The following is a 24,756-nucleotide window of genomic DNA, read 5'->3' as shown; positions in this document are numbered from 1 at the left end:
ATCAGACCCTTTGGTCCACTTGTCCATGCCGACCAAGTTACCCATACTAAACTAGTCCCACTTGCCTGTGTTTAGCCCATATCCCTCTAAACCTTTCCTATTCACGTACCTGTCAAATGTCTTTTAAATGTTGTAACTGTACCTGCATCTACCTCTTCCTCCAGAAGTTCATTCCGCATACGAACCACACTCTGTGTGAAAACTTGTCCCCTTGGTCCCTTTTAAATCTTTCTTCTCACACCTTAAAAATATGCCCTCTAGTTTTTAACTCCCCTGAAGGAAAAGATCTTTGCTATTCACCTTATCTATGCCTGTCATAATTTTAAATATCTCAATAAGCTCAACCCCTAATCTCATATGTTTCAGCCTATCCTTATAACTGAAATCTTCCAGTTGTGGTAACATCTTTGTTTTTTGCACCTTCTCCAAATCAATAATGTGCTTCCTATAGCAGGGCAACAAGCTGTACACAGTACTCCAAACGTGGCCTCACCAGTGTCCCTTACAAAAGTTTCATAAGAACATAAGAAATAGGAGCAGGAATAGGTCATTTGGCCTGATAAGCCTGCTCCGCCATTCAATAATATCATGGCTGATCTTTTCATGGACTCAGGCCCACTTATGCGCCCACTCACCATAGCCCTGGAATCCTTTACTGTTCAAAAATCTATCTATCTTTGCCTTGAAAGCATTCAACAAGGTAGCCTCAACTGCTTCACTGGATATGGAATTTCACAGATTCACAAATCTTTGGGTGAAGAGGTTCCTTTTCAACACTTCCCCTTATTTTGAGGCTCTGCCCCCTAATTCTAGTTTCACCTGCTAGTGGGAACAACCTTCATGCTTCTATCTTATCTATTCTCTTCATAATTTTACCTGATTCTATAAGATTCCCCCCCCCCCCGCCCCCAAGGATTGTTTAAATCTCCCTAAGGTGGATGAGGTAGCTACACTGGCAGGTAGGGCATTCCACACCCTTACTATTCTCTGCATAAAGAACCTACCTGTGACATCTGTCTTAAATCTATCACCCCTCAATTTGTAGTTATGCCCTCCTGTACAAGCTGACGTCATCATCCTAGGAAAAAGTCTTTCACTCTCTATCCTATCTAATCCTCTGATAATCTTGTATGTCTCTATCAAATCTCTCCTTAGCCTTCTTTCCAATGAGAACAGACCCAAGTCTCTCAGCCTTTCCTCATAAGACCTTCCCTCCAGACCAGGCAACATCCTGGGAAATTCCCTCTGCACCTTTTCCAATGCTTCCACATCCTTCCTTGTAATGGGGCGATCAGAACTGTACTCAATATTCCAAGGGTGGCAGCACCAGTGTTTTGTATAGTCGCAGCATGATATTGTGGCTCCAGAACTCAAACCCTCTACCAATAATACCTAACACACCGTATGCCTTCTTAACAGCATTATCCACCTGGGTGGCAACTTTCAGGGATTTATGCACATGGACTCCAAGATCCCTCTGCTCATCTACACTACCAAGAATCTTTCCATTGACCGAATACTCTGCCTTCCTGTTATTCTTCACAAAGTGCATCACCTCACATTTAGTTGCATTGAACTCCATTTGCCACATCTCAGCCCAATTCTGCAGTTCATCCAAGTCCCTCTGCAACCTGTAACATTCTTCCAAACTGTTCACTATCCCACTGACTTTAGTGTCATCTGCAAATTTACTAACCCATTCACCTCTGCCTGCATCTAAAAATGACAAACAGCAGTGGTCGCAAAACAGATCCTTGTGGCACACCACTAGTAACTGGACTCCAGACTGAATATTTTCCATCAACCACCACTCTCTGCCTTCTTTCAGAAAGCCAGTTTCTAATCCAAACTGCTAAATTATCCTCAATTCCATGCCTCTGCATTTTATCCATCAGCCTACCATGTGGAACCTTATCAAAGGCTTTACTGAAGTCCATTTATACCATGTCAACTGCCCTACTCTCATCTACATGCTTGGTCACCTTCTCAAAAAACTCAATGAGGTTTGTGAGACATGACATGCCCTTGACGAAACCACGTTAACTATCTGAAATCAAATTGTTGCTTGCTAGATGATTATAAATCTTATCTCTTATAATCCTTTCCAAAACCTTTCCTACAACAGAAGTAAGGCTCACTGGTCTATAATTACCTGGGTCATCTCTGCTGCCCTTCTTGAACAAGGGCACAACATTTTCAATCTTCCAATTCTCAGGTACTAAACCTGTAGACAATGATGACTCAAATATCAAAGCCAAAGGCTCTGCTATCTCCTCCCTAGCTTCCCAGTGAATCCTCGGATAAATCCCATCCTGCCCAGGGGACTTGTCTACTTTCACTCCTTCTAGAATTGATAACATTTGTGCGTAACTAACCACAACCCTTCCTAGTCTAATACCTTGTACCTGATTCTTCTCCTTTATAATATTCTCCTTTTCCTGAGTGAACACCGATGAGAATGTTCATTTAGCATCTCTCCGATCTCTACAGGGTCCACACTCAACTTTCCTATTTTCAACTGTAGCAACATTACGGCTGAAGAGCGACCAGAGTGGACTGCCAAATTGTAACTCAAAGCAACTTAAAATTTGTATAATTATTTTAGCACCAGTTTAACTTGTAAACATTATAAATAGAACATATTAAAACACTGGACAAATGCACTATGTTACGATTTTTATTAAAAAAAACACATCAGCACAAATAAAAAAGATTTTTCCATTCTATTTTCATGCAAACATCCTTAAATCAATTTATTGACAGGAAACATTTCACTCTTGGAAATTAAACAATGGATGCAGCTTGGCAATATTCTCAGTGTTATTTCCTGCTCCCTTGCATACAAGAAGTATAAAGTCTGTTTATACAAAAATAGCCAAAGTCATGGCAGCTCCAAGGAAATTCCCTGCCTTCCTTTTTGAATTAAACAGTGCTGTTGGTCCTTGAAGTTAAACATTTCTTAAATTTAACTAACATTTATATACATTTGGTATAAAGTGATAACAAGCTGTCTAATGTGTATGACAAGGCCAAGTCATTACACTAGAGAAGTGATTCAGTTGAAGATCACATTTAAAATTATTTGATCCAGGAGTTAAGGCCTTGTGCAAAAGAAAATTATTTTACTTGCTGAACCTTCATCCTAGATAGATGTCCCTGTTTACAGCTAGAAATCAAAATGGCAGTGCACAGGGTCCATTTATTCGCCTTCCTTTGGTATACTGCATTCTGGTATGCCCATCTTCAGACAATATATACACCCTCGGGGCAGAGGTGAAAGATTTCTTTTTGCACCGTGCGCAGTATAATCTTAAACCTGAATGTAAACACCACGTCAATTACTTTGGTACATTTCGCATAGGATGCCATGTTTTGCATCTCGTATTTAAAACTTCAGAGTCTACCATGAAGTTACAGTGTATACATGATAATAAAAGTAATAATATACATCAGCCTGCACTGTGGGATTACATCATCTTATAAAATTTGACTGAGATCTGTAGGCAGAACTAATCTTTAAAGACTAAACAATATCTGCATCAAAATATTCACAATTCGATTGAAATAGAGATTATTATTTTCATTTCACTAACAATTTGAAAACAACAATTGCAAATTAAAAAAAGGGTTAATTTTGATTTTGAATGATAGCGTGTGACATGTGATATTGATGTGATCATGCATCAAACATTAACTTCAAAGAAATGGCAATAAGAGGTGTTTAAAGAATGGTTGCACCAAAACTGCAAAAGTAATAAAGGATCGAAGGTATGTTCTTTTAAAACATGTGGTCTGACTTCTTGTATTGGCCACAAAGTGGATGGTTATGGGACTGCAGTCTTTTGCTTCAAATGCAGATCTTCAGCCTGCTGATAAAGATCTCCTGCATCTACTGTGGTTGAGGTGAAAAATGGCTCTGCTTTGCACATTTCTTTGTGGTTATACCTTTTCCTTTGTCTTCATTTTAAATTTAGATCTGAGTAAATCTTTGGCCTGCCCCCAGGGAAAGCTCATTGACTAAGCAATTCAAATCTACTGCTCTATCCCGACACTTTTATCCAGGAAAGTGAACATTTCTTCATCGGCAACAGATCAGAAAGTTGACTTTATAATATTTTGTTCCTAAGAGAAATATAATTGAAAGGTGAGCAATTTGTGGAGTAGTACACTAAAAGCCATAAAATAGAGTAGAAATAACGGTGATAGATATATGTGCTGTTAGATATAAAGCTGTAATGAGAGTTGCCCTGTTTCTCCACAGACTGTGCTGTACTAGTGTCTCACTGAGAAGCCAGTATTCATATTTATGAAATAAACATCCCAATTCATGCTTCCTAGTTTACGGCAGGTTATGGCCCTTCTAATTATCTTCTTCTACTATCGATTTTACCTTTTTAACATATGGATTACAATGAAATTATATTGGCGCTTTAATAAGAGGTCAGAAGTTCATTGAAGAATATGGGTTGCTGTGTTGCCCCTAAAAATATTAAATCCATTTTTGTCAAATAACTGTTCTTTATCTCAGCTCAGATGCCAAGATGAAGTCTACATTTTTTAGCTGGTTGATGCTGGCATATTGGTAATGTCACTTTATTACTAATCCAAATGCCAAGACTGCTGTTACAGAGACATGGCTTCAAATCCCAGCTATTATTGGTGCAAAAATAGAAATTGCTGGAAAAGCTCAGCAGATCTGGCAGCATCTGTGGAAAGAAATCAGAATTAACGTTTTAGGTCGAGTGACCCTTCCTCAGAACAGTGAGTTCTGAGGTAGAGTCAGTCAACCTGAAACATTAATTCCACAGACACTGCCCAACCTGTTGAGCTTTTCCAGCAGTTTCTGTTTTTGTTTCTGATTTACAGCATCCACAGTTCTTTCAGCTTTTATTAATGGTGGCTTTTGGTGGAATTCAAATTTACTTAAATTCCGGATTTGAAAGCTAGTCTAATGCTGACTGTGTAGCCATTGCCAATTGTTATAAAAAAATCTGGTTCACTAATGCCCACTAGGGAAGGAAATCTACCCCTTCCTGGTCTGGTCTACGTGTAACTCCAGGTATACAGCACAGTGATTCACTCTTAACTTTGCCCTGGAATGGTTTAGCAAGCCACTCAGTTCGAGGATAATTAAGGGTGGGAAATAAATGGCATACTTGCCTCTGACACCTAGATTCCATGCAGAAATACAGGAGCACACAGTAAAGTATAAATGAATAATCTAGGCTGACTCTGTGTCTCTCTCTAAATCCCCTATGACAGTAGATTAGGGGCAGTAGAAATCTTGCACTGGACCAGATTTCTGGAATTTTTGACACAAGGCTGTGATGATACGGCCTGCTAGATTTCTGAATGATAATTTTCCCTCCTTCAGTCCTTCAGTTTTGCTCTTTATTGCCTTCTATCATTCCATGCTTCCAAATTTGTCTTCTTACTTTATCAAAATATATACCTCACCATTTCTGACTTCTTTGTTTTCTGACCCCCAGTACTAATGCCTATTGTTCTTGTTATATACAATTGTTCATTAAATCACATGTCTGATGATCTAAATATTCTAGAAATAAACTGGTTGGAAAATTTGGAGTATGTACACCTGCTACCATTTATAAGATCACATTCAGCTGCCATCTTTAAAAAAAGTCTCGATTTAAGTATATGCTTACATTTGCGACTAAATGCGGAAAATGTTATGACAACCATTTTAAATCTACAAAATGAAAAAGCATCTGTCAAAGTACATAATCACTATAAAAACTGAGCAGGATCTTTATAATTGACATTACTAAGAAGACTCTACAATCACCAGGAAAAGTATCTTTTTGAAGTCCAGCAAAAAGGGGTGTGATCATTATTTGTTATAATTAAAATAACTGTCCAAAGGAGAACAGGTGTAACTTTGCGATGCTTAAAAGTAATCAGCTTGAATGATGCATAGAATATAAAGCATTTCAAATAGTTTAAAATATACAAATACATTTTTAGTAGTTTGAAAAACTGTTAAATATTTACAAAATATTAACAAATGCAGAGATTGGATAATATTTTTCTCATGCAAGACACTGTCAATGACTTTCATCATGAACACAATTTTACAACTTTTATTATGTCTGCCATGATATTGTTGGATTGTTGTAATATAGAAGATTTTGTTTTCTATTGTGCTTCTAGGGTTGGTTTGTGAACTTCTCACATCTTCTCTTTTAAAGGTCTTTTGAAAAATCCAGCCTGGAAAGAAATCAAAGTCTGTAGTTATTATGACGACAAATCATTACTTTACAGTAATTAAGATTTAAGAGTAGGCATTTATAGAATTAGTAAATGCTAGATTAGGCTTGCATGGTTTCCTCCTTCTACTGAAGAAGCCTGAGGCTTTTGGTGTACCTTTAAAAGTCAAATAAATGAATGTCGACATATTCAAATTAATCCAACCTCTGCCCTTTCCGTAATGACACAAGTTATGAGATTCCATGACAATGCCAGTAAAGCCATTGTGGCAGCAAGGGTTTAAACTGACCAGAAAAACCCTTCAAGGAAACAATTGTAATTCATTTCAAATCATAGTTGAAGCATAACAAGGTCAGTGATGCAGCTGTTAGAGAGCTAGAACTGCCACTGCAAGACCCCTCCTGTCTTACAATACTTTACGTTTTTATTACCACTGTCTCAAAGAGTATTACCATATCTCCCTTGCTGATTCCTGGGTGGAATGGGAACAGCAATATTAAGCAGGAAATTGGCCAGCTTTGCTGGACTGTGCCATCTACCAACATATCAATATGGCAGGTTGAGAACGGAGTGCCACAGCAATGGAGGATGGAATTTGATGGGTTGAAATATGCCACTGGAGAGCATAATTTTATCCATTCTTATACTAACATAAATTAACTGCAATTCATTTTGTAATGTCAACTTTTAATTGCTAATTGAATGTCACAGAAAAAGTATATATTTTGGGCAAAAGGACTGTATTTATCAGTCTGGCATTTTCCTAGATCCGGGACTTTGTTGAGAGGGCAGAGACTGCAAGTATGCAATGAGGGAAGGCCACAATCTAACACACTTCTCACAAAATGCAGAAATGGGCTGAACCAGAATATAAAATGGTGTATGATATTGTTGTGTGTCACTACCAAGAAGGCTTGGATTCAAGTCCCAACTGCTCTAGAGTTGTGTCATAACACATCTGAACAGATCTGAGAAATATGAATTCAAACTTCCAAACATTGTGAGTTCTTATTGCTTGGTAGCAGTGTCCCTACCTCTGAACCAGGAGACCCAGGTTCAAGTCCCATCTCCTCTAGAGGCGTGTAAAATTGTCTACGAATAGGTTGATACAGGAAATACAGAAACCTTTGGATTGTCGTGAGCAGAAAATGCTTAACATGACATGTATTTCCAAAATAGTATTGGAAGACATGACCACTGCACAGTCTTTATGGATAGAAAGTCTCATCTTCACACTGGTAAAAACTTACATCATGTTGAGTGGTCACTGTGCTAAATGAGACAGGTTTTGAAAGGTAACTCGAGACTGAGAATCCTTGAGATTATAGGTCATTAACAGCTGTAGAATTTTACTCCAACACAATGTGCAACCTTATAGCACTCTAACATTACCATCAACCCAGAGGATCAACCCTAGTTTAATGAAGAGTACTAGATGGTATATCAGGAGCAGTATCAGGCATTCCTAAAAAAATGAGGTGTCAACAGGGTGAAGTGACACAACGGACTACTTGCATAAGCAGCAAGTGAGAGACAAAGTTGAGCAATGTGCACCATCTACAAAATGTACTTCAGAAATACGCCAAGACTCCTAAACTAACACAACACCTTCCAAAATGGAACATGGCTGCTCTAGGACAAGCTCTCAAGACACTTAGCCTGGTCCGGTTATGACATGGGCTGCTTTCAGCAGAGCTCACCCACTCTCTCCTCCTCTCAGCTCTCATCAATAGTGAATTCTAATCAATGTGAAAGCAGACCATTCAGCCCATCAGGTCCACACTGACCCTCTGAATAGCATTCTACCAGACTCACCCCACTACCCTGTAACTCTGCATTCATGGCTAATCCCACTTAGCCTTTATATCCTGGGATGCTATGGGCAACCTAGCAAGGCCACTCCACCTAGCCTGCACATCTTTGGACTGAGGGAGGAAATAAGAGCACCCAGAGGAACTCAAACAGACATGGGGAGAATGTGCAAAGTTCACACAGACAGTTGGCCGAGCGTGGAATCAACCCAGGTCCCTGACACTGTGAGGCAGCAGTGCTAACAATTGAACCACCATGCTGCCCACTTATTGTCACTTATTCAGCTTTTCCTCTGTCCCAGTTTGCTGTCCACTACCCCCTATGGTTTACCCATACTTTTCATATCTCTCCCTCTCTGGACTCCATCTCCACCTATTTGTCACCTTTCTCCTTGCCCCCAACTTTATTTTCATAGCTGCTAACAATTCTGATGAAGGGTTGCTGGGCCAAGAATGTCAACTCTGCTTTCTCTCCACAGATGCTCCTAACTGTTGGGAAACTCCACTGATTTCTGAATTTATGGTAGGCCTCAGAGCCTGCAGATCTGGGTTCGGGTCCTACCCAATCTGGAGAGAAGTGTGTTTGAACAGGCTGATAGAAATAGTTATAATACAAGTTGAGTATTATACCAGATTCACTTACCTTCCACAGTGCAAATATTGCAAGTGCTAGAAGCAGCAGGCCAGCAAGAACACTGAGTATAATCACCCAGATTGGGACACCTCCATGGGATTCTTTCGATACAGTTAAAGTCACCTGCAAGTTGAAAAATTTCTATGAGCGTTTCAGAAAAATTAAGCTAAGGTTAAATATTCTGATAATGTCATTATTCTTCAAGGTTATCTTTACGCATGTCATTATTATTTGAATTAAAGTGAGATTGAAGGGAGCCACGCTTTTAAAACTGAATGAGAGTTATATGGCGAGTTTAAAAATAACTACATTGTATTCAATTTTTTAAGCCCCTTAATCATTTCTTTAACAACAAAAAATTCAGTTGTTTCCGGAACTTGCTTCCACAGTCTCTGTCCACTCTTCACATTCCACGTGGTGAATTTTAAACCTCTAATCAACCTTCCCTTTCTTGGTTTTGAGATTGTGCTCCTGACCGCATATTTTGCTCTTTGTGACATGGGTTTCTTCTGTATTTGACTGGTTAAAACTCACAACTCTAAACATACTGAAATCTTGCATTTAATAAAAATCAAATTGGTTGCTTGGAACTGAAGCTCTAGATCTCCCACAAGATCACAGTTTTGTTAGGGAATGGGTCTAGTTGGAGTTCAGCTAACGTGAAGGATGAGAGTTTGATTTCAGACAGTTTTTTTGCAGCTTGATGCTTTGCATAATTTCAGCACACAATGTCATATGCAACATGGAAGTCAACCAATGTTTATATTTGGTTGCGTAGCTGCCACCTTCCTCAATTTGTGACTGGATCTAAAGGGCTACTTTGCTAGAGGAAAGCCACAGGGTAAAAATGAGGTGTTGTTATAAACACAACATAGTTTATTGCATGATATCAATCAGACATAAGTTACACTAGTCAAATAGACATTGGCTGAGAATTTCCCACTCACTTTTCTAATTGTGCCAAGAAAATGTGCCAAATTTCCTACTGCTCAGGAAATATAAGTATTTTGCCCTATCAGGCATCTCAGCACCAATATGCCAGGTCTTCAAAAACTTTCGGCCTCTGGTCCTGAGGCAAGGTTGACCAAGTCCAACTTTGAAGGGGATCTAGAGGCGAAAAGATACATTTTATCTTTCTTTTCCTCACAGATGGGTATCCCAAGAGATGAAATTTGTGGAAAGGGGGTGGGGAGAATTTGAGGCAAGGGCATGGGCTGGTTGTCCATCATCTATGCCTCCACCTGGCCACCAGCTCTAATCGTTGGCAAGTCGAGGCCTCCTTGCTCAGCATTTAATTGCAGAAGGGACGAACAAGGCATGAATGTCTCTCCAGTGCAAACTCATCTAAATACTTTCCCTTCCTGTCACCTCTCCTATAGCAGCTCCAGGAATAACAAAAATCCACCCATTGTTATTAAATTTATTAGGAGACCTGCTACAACAGGTGAGACCCTTCCAGACTCTGCCTTTCTCTGTCTAAGCTCTTATAGCATTATTAGATTAGGTGGAGCTTAATATGGTCTTCAACATTAACCCTTTCAGAGTTATTGCCTAACACAACACTCTCCAGATTTGCAGTGAAATTACACCTGGTAGAGTAGGCCTGGAGTAGGAAATGCCTGGAACAGTAGTCAGAGGAGACGAGTAATGGGAGCAAAATCAGAAAAATACATGATGATCATATAACGAAGTTAGAATCACATGATTGCATGGAGGGAGGTGAAAGTGAGTTGAATTTTAACCTAGTGCTGAGAGACTGAGTGTATAGATTAAATTGCAAATATAGGGTCGTTGTAGAATGTTCTACAAAATCCAGCAGCATTACTTTAGGGGATTAGTGAGTTAGAAGCAAAATGCAGAAGAAAACTAGAGACAACTTTGACGGACAATCGGGAGTGGAGGGCTCACCAGCAAGGGTGAAGTTGAACATGGACATGGATAGGAGACTTTGTGTGGAGAATTGTTAGGTTAGAAATACGAGCGTTTGCTCGGAGCATAAGAAAATAATAGTAAGAGCAAGAAACTTGAAAGGGTTCAGAAAAGATTTACAAGGATGTTGCCAGGGTTGGGGGATCTGAGCTACAGGGATAAGCTGAACAGGCTGGGGCTGTTTTCCCTGGAGCCTCAGAGGCTGAGGGGTGACCTTACTGAAGTTTACAAAATTATGAGGGGCATGGATAGGATAAATAGACAAAGTTTTTTCCCTGGAGTCGGGGAGTCCAGAACTAGAGGGCATAGGTTTAGGGTGAGAGGGGAAAGATATAAAAGAGACCTAAGGGGCAACTTTTTCATGCAGAGGGTGATACGTGTCTGGAATGAGCTGCTGGAGGAAGTGGTGGAGGCTGGGAGAATTGCAGCATTTAAGAGGCATTTGGATGGGTATATGAATAGGAAGGGTTTGAAGGGATATGGGCCGGGTGCTGGCAGGTGGGACTAGATTGTGTTGGGATATCTGATTAGCATGGACGGGTTGTTTCCATGCTGTATATCTCAATGACTCTATGATAGTGTGGGAGTGACATGGGTATGCGACACTAATACTTCCCAGCAATAATCATTGCAGTGCTCATTATAGATGCTCATGGGAGTTCCAAAGACTTAACATTTTATCCCTGCTTCCTGGTCAATTGCCTCTTCCTGTCAGCATTGGACCAGAGTTCATATAATAAGACAAAGAACTGTGGATGCTGGAGATCTGAAGCAAAAACAGAAGTTGCTGTAGAAACTCAGCGGGTCTGGCAGTGTCTGCGAGAATAGAGCAAAGTTAACATTTGAGTCTGGTGTTGGTCTTCATCAGAACAGGACAGAGCTTGATGAAGTCAAAAACTCCTGCACACTCCTCCAAAACTGTTTGCTATGACTTGCTCCTGCTCTGGTGCCTCCTACCTCAACTTCAATAAAATGATTAAGTGACTGATGTCTCCTTGCTATCTTTAAGGGTAATGAATTATGCTAATGGAGAACTGTAGCATTATATTATGTCATGGAATGAGTGGCAAATTTTCCTCATGATACATTAGCCTGCTCTATCTACAATATTGATATTCCCCACAAAGAATATCCTTCCGCAGTGTTGTGAAACTAAATTTTCCTATTCTGTAGAATACCAAGAATAAGTCTATTTTCCTCTCATTTTAGCTTGTGAAAACCACCAGCTCCATATGCAACAGAAACAGCTTGAATTCCTTTGCTCTTATTCCTTTTATTTTGGATTCCCACCTCAACCTCACTTTATTACATTGTTTCTATTTCCATTGCATGGCACTGCTCAATCATGTCTATGTTCTCCACTCTCCCAGATTTTTGCATTTTTTTGTTTCTTTATTCGCAGGTATTTACTTCTCGTCAATTTAGAGATAGCGAGGACTGCAGCTGCTGGAAAGACAGAGTGTAGAGCTGGAAATAGCACAGCAGGTTAAGCAGCATCAGGGGAGCAGAAGAGTCGATGTTTCAGATCGGGGCCCTTCATCAGGATCTCTCTTGTCATCCAGCCCATCACTGCTCTTCATCGTGGATATTTTAATGTCACAGTCTAGGTTGGAATTTCCTCTGAACAAGCCCTTGACTATAATTGTGGTTCTATCTGCAACCTACAAAGTTGCCATTGTGAAACACATCACTGTCTAGCTATATTAATCTCAACTGCCCAATAGTCTTGACTGTTAATCTTCCCACCCACTGTGCTTACAGGCTATTAGACTTGGCATCCTCCTTCTGATTCCACTCATGCCACCTTTACTGTTCCCTCCAGAACATTCTGTCATGTACAAGATTCAAATCTTCCAGGGCCTTCTTCTTGATGGATTTATTGATGTGTTTACTTTGAATTAGTAGGCGGAATGAAGACCACATGGAAAAATGTTGCAAGCCAGTGTTGGCCAGTAGCTTTTCAGTGGAAAACACTGAGATTGGAACAGATCAAGGACCTCTCCCTTCACTTCCAACCCAGCACCCAGTTAACTCTACTGTACCAGTCAAGAAGACTGACACTGTTGTCACCTGGCAGGAACAATGTTCATTATGGTGGTGTTGTGAGAAGACCCCTAAATATTTGAATTGAAGAAGAGTCAGATTGGACTTGAAATGTTAACTCTGTTCCTCTCTCCAGAGATGCTGCCAGACCTGCTGAGTTTCTCCTGCATTTTCTCTGTGTGTTTTAGATTTCTACCACTTGTAACATTGTGCTTCTATACTTTCCGTTCTATCCATATAGTTTTTAATCAATAAATTACTGTGAATTATACTTTGATTTTTCTCAATTCTTATTTTGAGCTCTAAACTGTGTTCTATCACTTTTAGCCTTTCTTTAACTCTAACTGTCTACTGTTCACTGCAGTCCCACACTGAGATTCTCTCCTTTCCTTCTTCCCTCAGGTATCATACTGAATTATTCCTTCAACTTAGTGATTAGTTCTCCATCTCAGCTGACTGTGCCAACAGGGGAATTAGGTAAAAACAATGACTGCAGATGCTGGAAACCAGAGTCTAGATTAGAGTGGTGCTGGAAAAGCACAGCGGTTCAGGCAGCAACCAAGGAGCAGTAAAATCGATGTTTCGGGCAAAAGCCCTTCATCAGGAATATAGGGGAATTTCCAATGCTATTTGCTCAATTGTCTGCTATAAATTAGTGGAAGAGCTGCAAAGGCCTAGGGAAAATGATGTGATTTCATTTCTAAGGAACTTTATGGCTCACTTTCTGAGGTTACACTTATAAAGTGAACCTTTAGTGAGAGTCAGCTAATGTCAAATCCCAAATCATGAGCGTCAGCAATTATAACAAAGTAAAAAGGTATTTACTCACCATTGTTCTTTCTGTTGTTTTGTTTAGTACCACCAGTGATGATTCTTCAATTTTGAGTGTAGCAGTAATATTTAGGCCTATTGAATTAAATTTTGCCTGCAATGACAAAAGCAAATTAAGTCTCCAGACTCACAAAAACAAGTCCATTGACAGTTTGACTATATTCTGCCAAAGTGGTGTTGCTGAGGCTTGCAGAATGGCCAGCCCTCTGACTTGGCCACCAATATAGAGAGCCCGCTTACTATCATTATCAGACCAATGCTCATGTTGTCAACTCTTTGGCTTAAAAAAAATGAAACTCTTACTATCTATTTTTATGTAAGCTATGTTCTGAATACTTGGTAAGAAAAAAAGCAGCTAGAGCCAACAAAGATGAAAGTAAGAGAGCAAAAAAGGCAAAATACTGACAAAAGTAACATTGCAAGAAGATCCAAAATTTCAAGTGAGAGATCAAACTCTTTAAGGAAGCTTTCACGCATGATTTTCATAAATATAACTCAGTGCTAGGGTTTGATATGTTATAGAGGTATGTGAATATTGTAATGCAAAAGGCATCTTCAATGTGTTACGCAAGTGTTAATGAACAATTGCAATGCTTAGTTAATCCACTGCTTGTTGTCCTAATGGAAAAAAACAAACACAAGTATTCTTGATGAACATCAGAAAATAGAACAGCTGAGTAGCATTGCCAAGAATTCTCTTTATTTACAGATGCTGCTTTTGACAATGACAAAACAGTCACAACGTTCACAAATATTTAGGAAATAAATGTAGATGTTGATCTTGTTCCTATGTTTTGTGAGTAACACTGCTGATGCAGAAAATGATTCGTAGAAATCACACAGTAAAAATGGCAAATCTAATTAAACTGTAGTCATGCCAAGTAAAGAACATGAAAAGTAATTGTGTCACAATTATACAAAATAGAGACAATTGATCTGTAAATTCTATTGAATCACTGAATTGTCATGGTGCAGGAGTAGACCATTTGGCCCATTGTGTCTATCCCATTTCTATGACCTAGTGCCAATTGCCTGTCTTTTTTCCCAGTTCCCTGCACACCATTTCTATCCAGAATATAACATTTTTGGATCCTTTTGGTTGTGATTGGGATTGGGATATAAGGTTTCATTTTGAGACCACAACTAATATTTTGATATTTTGGACCATCAGAATTACAATTATTGCAGTTATCTAATTATTGGTCAATTTAATATCTGAGACATTTGCAGACTGAAATTATTTTTAAAAAGGACCAAAACTACTGTCTTAAAATGGCTACAGGCCTTATCTGACTGCATAGGTGGGCTAATTTTCATGAAATCAATACGGATTAAACAAAGAACACTATGAGTTTAAATGAACACTTTACCCTTTACCTGGCAATGAAACCAATCAGGACCCCATCTCAGACATGAAAATCTTCCTTATCTATTATTTGATTTACACAATTATGAGAATCTTCCAAGGTTGGGGATGAAACATCACCAATAATTAACAAGCCTGAACACCAATTAATTTCACAATTGGAATAAACAACCAGCCTGCTGTGAGGAACATAGAAACATTAGTAAGCTATCCTTGGGCCTACTCTGCCATTCAATAAAATCATGGCTGATCTGTGCATAACTCCATATAGGTAAAAACGAGGACTGCAGATACTGGAAACCCAAGTCTGGGTTAGAGTGGTGCTGGAAAAGCACAGCAGGTCAGGCAGAATCCAAGGAGCAGGAAAATTGCCATTTCGGGTAAAAGCCAACTCCATATGCATGCCTTGGGCCCATTTCCCTTGAGACTCTTGCTAAATAAAAAAATGTCCATCTCAGATTTAAATTTAACAACTCAATTAACGTTGATCGCCATTTGAGGAAGAGAATTCCAAATCTCCACTACTCTTTGTATGTAGGAGTGCTTTCTAACATCTCTTCTGAACATCTTCACCCTAATTCTTCAACTATCCCCTGGTTCTAGAATCCTCAAACAGTGGAAATAGTTTGTCTTTATATACCCTGTCTTTCCCTGTCAATATCTTGAAGACTTGGTTAGACTATGCCTTAACCTACTAAATTATAGAGAATAAAGGTCCAATGTGCCTAATCCCTCCTCATAACTTAAGCCATAAAGTCCAAGTATCATCCTTGTAAACCTGGGTTGAATTCCCTCCAGGGCAAACATCCAGTACTCCAAGTGGGATCTAACTAGAGTTTTGTATAAATGTAGCATAATGTCTACACCCCTATATTCTTTAGATATAGAGACCAGCATTCCATTAGCCTTTCTGTCTATTTTCTGCACCTGTTTGTGGCATTTCAAAGAGTGATGCACCTGAACCCTGAAATTCCATTGGAAATAGACAGTATTTAATTTTGAGCCTTCTGAAAAATACCCTGATCGATCCTTTATCGGTCTGAAATGGATAACCTCACACTCACTTGTATTAAAATCCATCTGCCACAGCTTTGTCCATTCACTTAATCTGTCAATATCCTGTTGTAATTTTATGCTGTGGTCAACACTGTCTACGAGGCTGTCCAATTTTGTCATCAGCAAATTTGGATATTTGGTTTTTTTGTGCCATGATCTGAGTTGCTCATGAATATCCTAAATAATTGAGGCTCTAACACCAATCCCTGTTGGACACTAGTCGCATCCTGCCAGTTTGAGTACTTACGCATTATTCCTGATGAAGGGCTCTGGCCCGAAACATTGAATTTCCTGTTCCTTGGATGCTGCCTAACCTGCTGTGCTTGAACCATCAACACATTTTCAGCTCTGATCTCCAGCATCTGCAGACCTCACTTTTTACTCCATTATTCCAACTGCCTGTTTCTAGCCACATAACTAATTTCTTCTCCATGCCTATAAGTTTCCCTCTCAATTTCATGGGCTTCCTCCTTACATAACAATCCCTTGTGTGAGACTTTGTCAAAAGCCTTCTGGAAGTCCCTATGAAAAATATCTATTAATTTACCTCTATCCACCACCCTTGTCAGCTCCTCAGGTTTGTCAGGCATGACATACCTTTCATGAATCCATGCTGACTCTGCCCGATTAACTGAAAGATTTTGAGATGATTAGTTATCATATTCTTGATTATAGACTCCAACAATTTCGCCATCACAGATATCAGGCTAACTGGCCTGTACTTTCCTGGTTTCCTTCTGTCACTGTTCTTAAAGATCTGTGTGACATGACCAAATTTCCAATTCAGAGGTACAGCTCTTGAATCAAGAGAATCCTGAAAGATTATGGTTAGGTCACCTGCATCGTACCCTCCTGCCTCCTTTAATATCCATGGACGGAAACCACCCATTCCTGGGGATTTGTCACTCTTCAATTTCATTAATTTCCCTATTATAGATGATTTACTCAAGCTAATTTCATTTTCACCCTCTTCCTGATCCTCAGTTAATTTCTTTTAGCAAGATTTCTAGCAAGCTATCTTCCTTTCCTGCTGTCATTACTGAAGCAAAATAATTGTTCAGCATGTCTGCCATTTCCCAACGATCATTGACAATGTACCCATTCTCAGCCTTCAGTTGGCCAGAAGTACTCTTAACCAGCCACCTTCCCTTTATATAACTATAAAATCTCCTCTTTTTATTTTTATGTGCTTTGCAAGTTTCCTTTCATAACCCTTTTTAGCTGCTGTTATAAACTGCTTTGTGGGTCTCTGTATTTGTCCCACTCTGTGAGATCTGTACTGTTCTTTGCATTTTTGTAAGCCTTTTATTTTAATTTTATGCTGTGTCTTACCTCCTTAGATGTCCATAGCTGTTTGTTTTTGGAGAGAACTTGCTTCTTTTTAGCATTAAATACTTCTTTGAACATCCTGCACTGTTCCTCATTGTTTTACCTCTTCACTATTTCCCAGGGTACTGTGGACAGTCTCTGCCTCATCCTATTAAACGTTTGCATTATTTAAATAAAAATTCTAATTTCTGATCTTTGCTGGTCTCTTACAAATGCTACATGAAACTCAAAAAATGTTATGATTACTATTTGACTTCACATTGTTCGTATTTATCTTAGAAGGTTGAATAGCAGGAACCCGGTTTATCTCATCTTACCAGATTGTAACAATAAAAAAAATTGTGAAATAATTTATTTCAGAATGGTAGCATTGCGTCAATTTATGTATTGGTGCTTCATATTTGTGGAATTAAAACTGTTAATTAAAATAATTGCATGAAAGAAACAAATTATTGAACTTCTTAAGGAAATTTGTTGGATTACAAAATGCTTTGAATAAATAACCTCATCCAAATATTTTCAAGATCTGATATTCCACTTTAATACTTATGTCTTTTAGTCTTTATGACTGTAATGTAAACATCTCAGATTGTGACTCCATTGAAGTATTTTCTTCGTCTCATTTTTTTGAAGAAAATGTATTTCCATCCCTTTTTTTTCCCAGATACAGAATGGGTTGACCAGACTGCAGAAAGACCACAATGGCAATTTTGGCAGAAATATGAATTATACTTCTGTTCATGCAAGCTTTGTAATCAGTGAATCCACTTTACTTACTTTAACAAAAGAAGGTTTCCATATTCTCAATGACATTTTAAACTTGATCAGACTTGATGGATATATAGTACAGGAGAAGTTAGCACATCCTTCATTATTTTCACATATCTGTTCGGCAATGTAGAAAAGGCAGTTGTCAATGAAATCATCAATGTTTGTCAGAGAATACCACTTTTCACTATTAGTTACCTTTAGGAAATAGAAGCATATAAAAATGGGATTTTCTGTTGTATACCATAATGTCAGTGCTCCATCTTGTTTTTTTTAATGATGAGCATCATTGCCACATCAGATCTAGAGTTCCCCTGTGCAAGCTGTGATAACTGCGTTTACAATTAAATTACTTACTAGGTTATCACAATGGTCATGAAGTGGTGGTTTTCATGCCTCTGTCCATGTTGAAATTCCCAGTGTGTGTAATTGATATGGCCCTGGGTTGAGAGTGTGGGCAGCGAACTCACATCCAGCATTCCTTCCTTGCTTATACCTTTGCAAGGGCAGGCACTTTGAACTCTTGCTAATTCTACATAGTCAGGGCTTTGATATTAGGAGACATAATTTATAGCATCCCATTGCAGTTGAGTTCCAATGGGTTGCCCAGTTTGGATTTGGGAATATTTGATGGATAAGTTCAATTTGTGATGATACCTTCGCAATTCATAATGTAATGTGTTAGGTAGGATTAACACTCAGGCAAATGTAAGATGGATGCAACACTAAAATGTTAGATAGAAATAGCTCTCAGGCTGATGTGGCCGGGGGCCCCCAGAGGGGGAAACAGACACGAGGTCTGAGGAAGATAACTGAACCAGTGGAAAAGTACTGAAAGAGCAGTAAAACTTGGGAAAACAGAACAAAGGGGCCATCTGGTACATAGCAAGTTGAGCTAACTGATAGCCAAATAAGGCATGTTAGAACACTGATAAGAGACTGGGGCCAATGACAAACTATAGAACCGACCATTACCAAATAAGGGAACGGTGCAGGAATAAGGGGGGTATAAGAATAGACAACTTAGAACAAAGGGTTAGAACGCCTTCTCCAGCAAGCCTGATACCTTGCTGTAACTCGATTCTCTCTCGAATAAAGCAGTCTGTTTCTTAAAATCCGTCCCCGTGTTCGTTTCGGAGGAATGAGACACCGGGTCAGATTTTAAGAAACAGACTGCTTTATTCGAGAGAGAATCGAGTTACAGCAAGGTATCAGGCTTGCTGGAGAAGGCGTTCTAACCCTTTGTTCTAAGCTGTCTATTCTTATACCCCCCTTATTCCTGCACCGTTCCCTTATTTGGTAATGGTCGGTTCTATAGTTTGTCATTGGCCCCAGTCTCTTATCAGTGTTCTAACATGCCTTATTTGGCTATCAGTTAGCTCAACTTGCTATGTACCAGATGGCCCCTTTGTTCTGTTTTCCCAAGTTTTACTGCTCTTTCAGTACTTTTCCACTGGTTCAGTTATCTTCCTCAGACCTCGTGTCTGTTTCCCCCTCTGGGGCCCCCCGGCCACATCAGCCTGAGAGCTATTTCTATCTAACATTTTAGTGTTACATCCATCTTACATTTGCCTGAGTGTTAATCCTACCTAACAAATGTGTATGAGAAGTTACATATGTAAGCAATACACTGATTAATAAGAGGCCTTATCTTTTAAAACACAAGTAACCATTAGTAAATTAACTAGCATTATGAAAGTGCTCAGATGCATTGCGGCACTTTGTCCAGTATTGAATTAACATTTAAATGTGCCATCAGGACCATACATCTTTATTTTTGCATTTATTTAAAGTCCATATATAAGTCGAGGCTTTGAAACAGTTGAAGGGATATCTAATGATTGAAAACACATCTGCTAAGTCTTCATAAAAATGGAGGATGCTTATCTATTTATACACCTGTAAAATTTCCATTGCTTTGAGTCAGGCAGGGTTTGTGCAATGGGATTTCATTCTGAATGCTTGGCTGAGCTCTCCAAGATTTGTAAATAGATTTTGGTCAGTAGGAGTTGCTAACAGCTGTGAGGTAGATGGCGAGATTGTGCTTTAAATAAGGTTTTGAATAGTCATTTGTTTATTTTGAAGCAAAAACAGAAATTCTTGGAGAAACTAAGCAGGTCTGGCAGCATCTATGGAGAGAAACACTCAGTGACTCTTCAGGAGAGTTCGAATGCCCATGGAAATGCCTCACTGAAGGCAGGCAGGCCTCCAAAGCTGCCAACTTTGTTTCAGTTTTGGCCTGTTTCCAGACTTGGGGACTCCAATACCAGCCCATCTTCTCTTCACCATTCTGCCAGTCTAGATACTACTGGGAAGGTGAGTTTGCAATATTGGGTTATGGCTCAATACATGATACTGTTTCCAGGATAAAACCCTGGGCTGAAATGCCAATCCTGGTATTTCTGTACCTATTGGCATTGTCTGATCACTATGTGCACTGCAGCAGTTCAGGCAGAAGGTTTGCCATCACCACCTTAGGGGGAGCTAGGGATAGATTAAACAAAAAAACCTTCTCGTTCTGGCTTCACCAACAATGCACATGAAAATAGTATCAGACAGATTACAATCAGGTCCTTATTCCAAAATATATTTGTCAACCTATTTCTTAAAATTTAGGTCACATAGTCATTTATACCTAGCTAACAGTTCACAACTTACATTTATTGGTTAAATTTTAGCTTGCAGAATTGCACAATACATTTTAATTTTAACTCTCAACTCTTAAATTGTTAATCCAGTATTATATGCACTCCTTTACCCTGTTCTATTGAATCGCACAAAATCTGACAAGACTGTAATTACCCCAACTGAGTTGATGAAGTACTCTTCCACTGGAGATGGTTTGTGAGGGTTTTTAGCTTGTATCTTCAAGGGATCCACGAATTGAGAGTCAAGGCAACTGACTGTATTATTCTGCCAGGTGGAACGGAAATAAATTGAAACATGTTTTGAAAAAAGCAAAGGTCACAGACATCTATAAGCACAACTTAGTGGAGATACTATTGGAAATGACATAGAAACATATCCATGGGAGGTGATAGTGAAGCAACCTTAATGAAGCCACATTAAACTATAATTATGTGGCTAAAATTAAAATTGTGAGATGTTGTGAAACCTCTCTTATTGCATTAAGGTATTGAGTCAATGGGTAGTTTTTGCTGTATCAGCCTGTAATTTTACTCTCTATTAAGATAAATACTTAAATTTAACTCAGCTAACCACTTTAATACCGCGGCTTCAAGAATAGTAGGGGATTTTAAATTTCCAATCGTATACTGGGATTGCCAGTGTTAACAAATTCCTCTCCATCTAATCCTTTAAGTGTGTGGAAGTACCTACCTGAGAAGGAGCAAAACTTGACTTTCATTTAGGAAATCAGGCAGGGCAAGTGACTGAGGTGTCAGTGGAGGAGAGCTTTGGAGCCAGTAACCATAATTCTATTTGTTTTAAAACAGTGATGAAAAAGGATAGATCTGACCTAAAAGTTAAATTCTAATTTGTAGAAGGCCAATTCTGACAGTATTAGGCAAAAACTTTCAAGAGCTGACTGAGGGCAGATATTTGCAGGAAAAGGACAACTGGAAAATGGGAAGTCTTCAAAAATGAGATAATGAGAATCCAGAGACAGTATCTTCACCTTAATGTGAAAGATAAGTTCAGTAGGTGTAGGGAAGGCTGGATGGCTAGAGAAATTGAGGATTTGGTCAAGAAAAAGATCACATATGTCACGTATAGACAGCAGGGATTGAGTGAATTCCTAAGAGAGTATAAGGGCAGTAGGAGTATACTTAAGAGGGAAATCAGGTGGACCAAAAGGGGATATGTGGTAGCTTTGCCAAATTGGGTTAAGGAGAATTCAAGGGAATTCTGCAAATACATTAAGGACAAAAGAGTAACAAGGGAGATATTGGGACCCCTTAAAAATCAGCAGGGCCGCTTATGTGTTGAACCATATGAGGTAGGTGAGATACTAAATGAATATTTTGCATCAGCGTTTACTGTGGAGTGGGATGTGGAAGCTAGATAATGTAGCAAAATAAATAGTGATATCTTAAAAAGTGTCCATATTACAGAGGAGATGGTATTGGATGTCTTAAAGTGCATAAAAGTGGATAAATCCCTGAGACCTGATCGGGTGTCCCCTAGAATTCTGTGGGAAGGTAGGGAAGTGATTGTTGGGCCCCTTGCTGAGATATTTGCATCATCAATAGCCATGAGTTAGGTACCAGAAGACTGGAAGTTGGCTAATGTGGTGCCACAATTTATGAAAGATGGTAAGGAAAAAGCAGGGAACTACAGACTGGTGAGATTGACTTCGATGGTGGGCAAGTTGCTGAGGGAATTATGCGGGACAGGATTTATATGTTTTTGGAAAGGCAAGGCCAGTTTAGGGATAGTCAACATAGCTTTGTGCATGGGTAATCATATCTCAGTAACTTAATTGAGTTTTTTGATGTAGCGAAGAAGATTGATGAGGGCAGAGCGATGAATATGTTCTGTATGGACTTCAGTAAGGCATGTTATGGACTAGGCCAGACCACTTAAAACATTCTTGACCAGGCAACCCACACCATAACTTTACAATTTGTTTCAGTAACTGTACAGTTCAAATTTTGTGAGAAGATTTGTAGCTCAGGTGCTCGTTGCTGTGGTTCTGTTCACCGAGCTGGGAATTTGTGTTGCACACGTTTCGCTCCCTGTCATGGTGACATCCTCAGTGCTTGGGAGCCTCCATTGAAGTGCTTCTGTGTTGTTACAAGCGGCATTTATAGGGGTTTGCCTCTGCCACTTCCGGTTGTCAGTTCCAGTTGTTCGCTGCAGTGGCGGGTATATTGGATCCAGGTTGATGTGTTTGTTGATAGAATCTAGGAATTCCCTGGCTGTTCTCTGTTTGGTTTGTCCTATAATAGCTGAAAATGTGTTGCTGGAAAAGCACAGCAGGTCAGGCAGCATCCAAGGAGCAGGCGAATTGACGTTTTGGACATGAGCCCTTCTTCAGGAATGAGGAAAGTGTGCCAAGCAGGCTAAGATAAAAGGTAGGGAGGAGGGACTTGTGGGAGGGGTGTTGGAAATGCGATAGGTGGAAGGAGGTTAAGGTGAGGGTGATAAGGTGAGGGTTTTTGTCCTATAATAGTAGTCTTGTCCCAGTCGAACTCATGTTGCTTGTCATCTGCGTGTGTGGCTACTAAGGATAGCTGGTCGTGTTGTTTCATGGCTAGTTGGTGTTCATGGATGCGGATCATTAGCTGTCTTCCTGTTTGTCCTATGTAGTGTTTTGTGCAGTCCTTGCATGGGATTTTGTACACTATGTTAGTTTTGCTTATGCTGGGTATCGGGTCCTTTGTCCTGGTGAGTTGTTGTCTGAGAGTGGCTGTTGGTTTGTGTGCTGTTATGAGTCCTAGTGGTCGCAGTAGTCTGGCTGTCAGTTCAGAAATATTCTTGATGTATGGTAACGTGGCTAGTCCTTTGGGTTGTGGCAGATCCTCATTCTGTTGTCTTTCCCTTAGGCATCTGTTGATGAAATTGCAGGGTATTCGTTTTTGGTGAATACGTTGTAAAGGTGTTCTTCAGGGCAGAAATGGCTAACACAAGGGGTCATAGTTTTAAGCTGGTTGGAGGAAAGTATAGAGGGGATGTCAGAGGCGGGTTCTTTACACAGAGAGTTGTGAGAGCATGGAATGCGTTGCCAGCAGCAGTTGTGGAAACAAGGTAATTGGGGACATTTAAGAGACTGCTGGACATGCATATGGTCACAGAAATTTGAGGGTGCATACATGAGGATCAATGGTCAGCATAACATTGTGGGCTGAAGGGCCTGTTTTATGCTGTACTGTTCTGTTCTATGTAGACTTAATTATGCTGTTCTGAATATACACAACAGTCCCAGTAAGCAAACTCCTTAAAAACCAGTATAAATGGAACCCATGCTTAAAGGTTAAAGTTAGAAGGGCAGAAGAAGAGAGAGAGAGTTTCCACACAGCTTGCTGTTGAACTCCCAACTCGTTCTTGACTGAACTGGTCAGCCAGAAAGCTGACCACTCCCCTTTCATTATACAGGTCACTTATAAAACATGACCACTTTGGCCTCTCAATTCCCTTTAATCTCTGTACCAAACCAGTCTAATCAGCACCAGGAGCAGTTTATTACCCCTCCAACAAAAAAAATCCAAGGACACAGTCACCTTGAGAAAAGGAACAGCTTTTAGAAAAAAGAAACCAGCTTTGTGACACCTCCCACCTTAAAAGAAACTGAACCATCAATACCAAAAGATGGCTTAATTTTTAAAACCCTTCAAAGTCCTGGTTAGTAGTCTAAACACACATATACCCTATTGAAACTATAAACATGCAAACATGCACAAACCACATGCAAATTCAGGCCATCGCACACCTGCCACTGAACACCTCCATATCTCATTTGAGTCTCAATGATGCATCGGCAATCACCTTTTCTTGACCTGTCACATGCACAATTGTCAAAATGAATGGCTGCAACAATGAGCTCCATCTAACACTCTGGCACTTTTGTCCTTAAATTTTTCCACAAATGTCGATGAGTTATGATCAGTGTATACGATTGTCTCAGGAGCATTGCTGGTAATATAAGCACTGAAATGTTGTAATGCCAACACCAAGCTTAAAGTCTCTTTCTGAACCGTTAAATATTTCTGCTGATGAACGTTTAACTCCCTGGAAAAATACCTGATGAGACTTTCTATTCCCACGTCATCCTCCTGTGGAGCAAAACACTGACATCCACA

The 24,756-nt window shown here is 39.5% G+C and overlaps 1 protein-coding gene across 1 annotated transcript in view; it reads right to left on the bottom strand.

Moving 5' to 3' along the window:
- Nucleotides 1-2,663: 2,663 nt before the first annotated feature.
- Nucleotides 2,664-24,756, bottom strand: part of itga1 (integrin, alpha 1) — a 216,134-nt gene continuing 194,041 nt past the window's right edge. Inside the window, exons 27-31 of the mRNA XM_060822674.1 lie at nucleotides 20,798-20,908; nucleotides 18,005-18,112; nucleotides 13,475-13,570; nucleotides 8,683-8,796; nucleotides 2,664-6,228 (exon numbers count right to left, since the gene is read on the bottom strand). Coding sequence (XP_060678657.1) covers nucleotides 6,190-6,228; nucleotides 8,683-8,796; nucleotides 13,475-13,570; nucleotides 18,005-18,112; nucleotides 20,798-20,908 — 468 coding nt within the window. The 3' untranslated portion in view covers nucleotides 2,664-6,189. The remainder of the gene's footprint in view (nucleotides 6,229-8,682; nucleotides 8,797-13,474; nucleotides 13,571-18,004; nucleotides 18,113-20,797; nucleotides 20,909-24,756) is intronic.

This window comes from Hemiscyllium ocellatum, chromosome 1 (assembly GCF_020745735.1).
Source record: "Hemiscyllium ocellatum isolate sHemOce1 chromosome 1, sHemOce1.pat.X.cur, whole genome shotgun sequence".
NCBI classification, from domain to species: domain Eukaryota; kingdom Metazoa; phylum Chordata; class Chondrichthyes; order Orectolobiformes; family Hemiscylliidae; genus Hemiscyllium; species Hemiscyllium ocellatum.
The sequence above is the reverse complement of the archived record's forward strand: the minus strand, read 5'-3'. Positions and strand labels throughout refer to the sequence as shown.